Below are 4,622 nucleotides of genomic sequence, written 5' to 3' on the forward strand. Positions count from 1 at the left end.
CCCCCCCCCCCCCGCCCGCCCCCTCTCTTTTTGTGTGCACTGCCTATACTTTAAATGATTTATTAACTTAATTCAAGAATTTGTTTGCATTACGTAAAAATCCCAAATCCAGCGGTATTTCCCTACCCGGTCCTCCCGGTACCTGCAGAACTGTTTTTGCTTTTTAGCGACGTGCTAATCGGGTCCCGGGACCTCCCGAGCCTCCATTTCAACAGTGAATGATTGAAAAATAGCAATGCGTGTTATCAAAATCCGCACCAAGCCGCCTCGGTACTGTTGCAGACAGGGGAGCCGCCAGGACTTTTTGGCCCCATGACAAAAAAATCTAATTGGGTTAATTTGATCATTTTATATTAGTTTTTACCCATTTTTTACCAGTCTTGGGCCCCTGGGCCAGTCCTAATTTTCCCCCCCTATACGGCCCCTGGTTGCAGCCAATGAGCAGCTGACGTGACCTGGCTGCAGGACGACTCAATCACCACGATGGCCTAACTGCTCCAGAGTCTGCTCTACAGACTTTGCTCTAAATTTAGGGACAGTGAGGGTAGGATTCTGGATTTTGGACAACTGCTTGGATTTTGGGACTATCCCGAATTTTTCGGGACGTCTGGTCACCCTATGTCCAGTTAACGGTTAAAGCTCTTTTTGGGATTATCAACAAATGAAGACATGAAAGGACAAAACAAACAACAAGTGTGTTAATCTGTTGATACATCTTTAAAAACACCTCACATACACTTAGATTCATCAGTAATTTCCCAAAACACCTGGTTACACTAGTTTTAATTTTTTTAATAAGAGGAATTAGAGCATTTGTTTGGGACTATTTTCAGCGGCGGATTAATCCACATTTGGTGCTCTGGTGAGTATTTTTGGCAGCAGGATGTAATGTGTAAAAATAAAGAACAGTGTGTGTGTGTGTGTGTGTGTGTGTGTGTGTGTGTGTGTGTGTGTGTGTGTGTGTGTGTGTGTGTGTGTGTGTGTGTGTGTGTGTGTGTGTGTGTGTGTGTGTGTGTGTGTGTGTGTGTGTGTGTGTGTGTGTGTGTGTGTGTGTGTTCATGGTGGTGAAGTAACATGGTAACCAGTGCATAAGTGTTGCACACTTATTTTTGTGCTTTGGTCTTTTCACGGGATTTGTTGATGATAAGAAAACTATAGAATATCATCAGAGTTATTCTTTAGCCCTAAATTAACCTCTTGGGATTCTCTCGAAAAAGAGATACCCTGATTTCAGGAGATCATCCTGGAAAGATTCAAACAAATTAAAAAGAGCATACACTTCCTGATGTTGGTATAACGAGCATCTACGGCTCCAAATCCTCCCAAAATCCTCCCAGCTTGGCGCTTAAACTAAACTGAAATGCTCAAATGCTGAATGGGAGGAAAAATGGGATTTGGTTGTCAATATAACACCTCCAAACATTAATCTCAGCTCAGTCATTGATTTGTTTTGCATCACTTAATATTAGGTATTAGAGCAAAATCAGGGATCTTATCTTTGATGCAAAACAGATTAAGAATACAAGTATTACTCTATTTTAACCCTCGTTTTGTCTTCCCGTCAAAATTGAAAATCAACACTTTTGTTGAGGTTTTTATTGATGAAGCTGTCAGACAAACGTAAGGGACTAAAACGTGCAATACTTCCCTCTGAGATGTAGTGGAGTAGAAATACTCAAGTAAAGTACAAGTACTTAATTCAGTAACTGCACTTTGTTACTTTCCGCCACTGATGTTGAACACATACACACACAGGTTCAGCTTCAGTCACACTTAATTTCAATTTCAATTTAATTTTATTTATAGTATCAATTCATAACAAGAGTTATCTCAAGACACTTTACAGATAGAGGAGGTCTAGACCACACTCCAGAATTTACAAGGACCCAACAGTTCTAGTAGTCTCCTCCAGAGCAAGCAACAGTGTGACAGTGGCGAGGAAAAACTCCTTTTAGGCAGAAACCTGGGACAGACCCAGGCTCTTAGTAGGCGGTGTCTGACGGGCCGGTTGGCTTACAACACACACACACATACAGGCGCATTCACACAATCATGAATGATGCACACATATAGATACACACAGGCAGCTCCCACTAAGTGGCTTCTCACATCCATCTTTGATCAGCTCGGGGCTCCATGCACATACATGTGACCTATATGTTACCTGGGACCCTGGAGCGGAGGAAGTAGAGGAATTTGCCGTTCTTGGAGTGCATGATGGCTCGCTCGATGAACTCCACCACCGAATGGCAGCGGTCCTCAAACTTCGGGTGACACCACAAGCTAAACGTCCCTGAAGGTAGGAAAGACATGTTGTTGTTTTCCCTTTATGTGTCACATTTCATCATCTGTGAATCATAACCACATTCATTATGTAACTTTTATGTAATTACAGTAAACACTTAAGACCATCCTGCAGGGCTAGCTGTCTCTATTAGGCTCTACATGTCAATTGTGACCCTCTTTTAGCAGAGAAATGTGCTTTTTAAGTGAAATCCTCACGCTGTGTCAACAGAAAGGCTCAATTCTGATTGGCTGAGCAGTAAAATCACATCTACCTCGACAGTGCTGGTGTTTTAAGTTGCGTGACAGATGATTTTAACCCCAACCTAAATTGTTAAATTTTCTAAATGTAACTAAAGTTAAATGAACACCCTGTTCTCTGATTCATATATTCATATATGAAGACAGAAAACCTTAAGTCCTTGATCCTTCAGAATAAAAGCCCTTAATGTGAATAGAAAGCCAGCTATCCACTGCACAACCAGCCCATCTGTGGAGTGCCATGTGAATAAGTTGGTGTTTGTTTGGTGACTTCCTGTTGAGCGCTCAGCGGTTGTTTATCTGCCCTCGATTCACATCGGGCCGCGGTGCGTTCATGCAAAACGCGACCGCGTTGATGTGAATGCGTTGTGTCAGTCGGGACTGCCCGTCTGAATAATGAATGTGTTTCCAGGCATGACTCTACAGCCTCACAATGGTGACCCGTTTAGAAAGCGCGTGTGTGTGGGTCAATGTGTGTGTATTGTGTGTGTGTGCGTCTGCCCAGTTACACACGTATCTTTCATGAGTCACCTCGTTAGTTTGTCGGACATGTGGCGTGTGTACAAACACACATGTGGTGTTATGCGACTCGTTCATGCTTCGGCGTTGTAGGATGACCTTATTGGATCTCTGTAACCTCACGTTTGAGTTCCTAATTTATTTGTGCTCTTTTGTTGTCATGTTTTTGTGTTCTTGTGACTGTCAGTGTGTTAAAAGCTACAATGATGTGCTTAGTTACCATCAAACAAAAGATAAATGTACATACCAGTACTTGTGTTACCTTAGAAACATGATCATTTTGCATTGTTTTCTCTGCTGTATATCATCATTATTTCGTTTAACCAGACAGATTCAACGTAAACGTGATTTTTGACATCTTCATTTGTTAGTAGTCCCTTTGTAATGTTCACATACTGCAAACTCCATTCACAGAGGAAGTCTGTGACATGCGTTTGGTAGTAAATGAAGTTTTTAGTCTTTTTGTCAGACTACAACTGTCCCAGCTCGAGACTGAACTTTCAAACTGACCGGTATTCACGTGTGATTTTCAGAGATTATACGAGGCAAAGTTCTTAACTTAACTGATTACAAAGCGGATAAAATGTCATGTAACCGTTTAACGTGCATACTGTCCATGTGTTGTGTGGTCGGCTTGCATGTGAGCATACATGTCTTCTGTGAGTCGTCGTCAGGGTGGTGTGTGTGCCGTCAGACATGTTGTGTGTGTCCATGTTACCCCTGAGGTGCTGAATGACCAACATATGGATGGCAAATGCATATCATGCAATATGCTTGCTATGTCCACCCATATGTGAGCATGAATGAATATGAAGATATGCCCTATGCTGGGAAACGTGTGTGTGTGTGTGTGTGTGTGTGTGTGTGTGTGTGTGCGTGGGTGTGTGTGTGTGTGTGCGTGTGTGTGTGTGTGTGTTCAGATTACGCGGCCTATGGGAGTTTAGCTCTGCAGCATTTAAGCGTCCATAACGAATCTCCCTGCTTGAGTGACAGATCGATGGAGTAACCTCTCCCACACGGAGAGAGTAGATGTTCTTTTACACACACACACACACACACACACACACACACACACACACACACACAAGATTATAGATGGAGGATTGGGGTTTTAGGTTTAAGGTTATATATTTATATGTATATACCTCGGCTATTTAATATGTCCTTGATTTTACATTATCATTTTAGTGACTTGCATGTCCTTGTTTCTACCCCAGTTATTTTTAGGTATTATTATACACGTATTGCACTGTTAGTGTACTGTGTGTAGACTGTATTGTGTATTTATTTTGTGTAATCTCAGCTACTTTGAAAATCAGGGCTTGCCCTCAATTGTACCTCAGAGAACTAAAGAAACATTGAGGATGATGTACACATGTCGTATAATACTCTATTCTCCATGTGTACTGGCAGCTTATGTGAACTAACAAGAGAGTGTTTTTTAAGTTTTAATGTGAAACTTGTAAGTGTGTGTGTGTGTGTGTGTGTGTGTGTGTGCTTTGTTTAACTACATTTGTGGGGAGCAAAAAACGGGAATACAGTATACTTATGGGGACCTG

The 4,622-nt window shown here is 41.9% G+C and overlaps 1 protein-coding gene and 1 long non-coding RNA gene across 4 annotated transcripts in view; one reads left to right on the top strand and one right to left on the bottom strand.

Annotated features, from left to right (window-relative positions):
* LOC117934718 overlaps positions 1 to 3,719 on the top strand; it is a 22,233-nt gene extending 18,514 nt beyond the window's left edge. The window contains exon 3 of the long non-coding RNA XR_004654554.1: positions 3,709 to 3,719. This is a non-coding gene — a long non-coding RNA (uncharacterized LOC117934718). The remainder of the gene's footprint in view (positions 1 to 3,708) is intronic.
* The window catches only part of socs7 (suppressor of cytokine signaling 7), a 14,307-nt gene continuing 11,812 nt past the window's right edge, over positions 2,128 to 4,622 (bottom strand). For all 3 annotated transcript variants that reach the window (XM_034900848.1, XM_034900858.1, XM_034900868.1), the window contains one exon: positions 2,128 to 2,293. In XM_034900848.1, the coding sequence (XP_034756739.1) occupies positions 2,154 to 2,293 (140 nt within the window). In that variant the 3' untranslated portion in view covers positions 2,128 to 2,153. The remainder of the gene's footprint in view (positions 2,294 to 4,622) is intronic.

This window comes from Etheostoma cragini, chromosome 2 (assembly GCF_013103735.1).
Source record: "Etheostoma cragini isolate CJK2018 chromosome 2, CSU_Ecrag_1.0, whole genome shotgun sequence".
Taxonomy (NCBI): Eukaryota; Metazoa; Chordata; class Actinopteri; order Perciformes; family Percidae; genus Etheostoma; species Etheostoma cragini.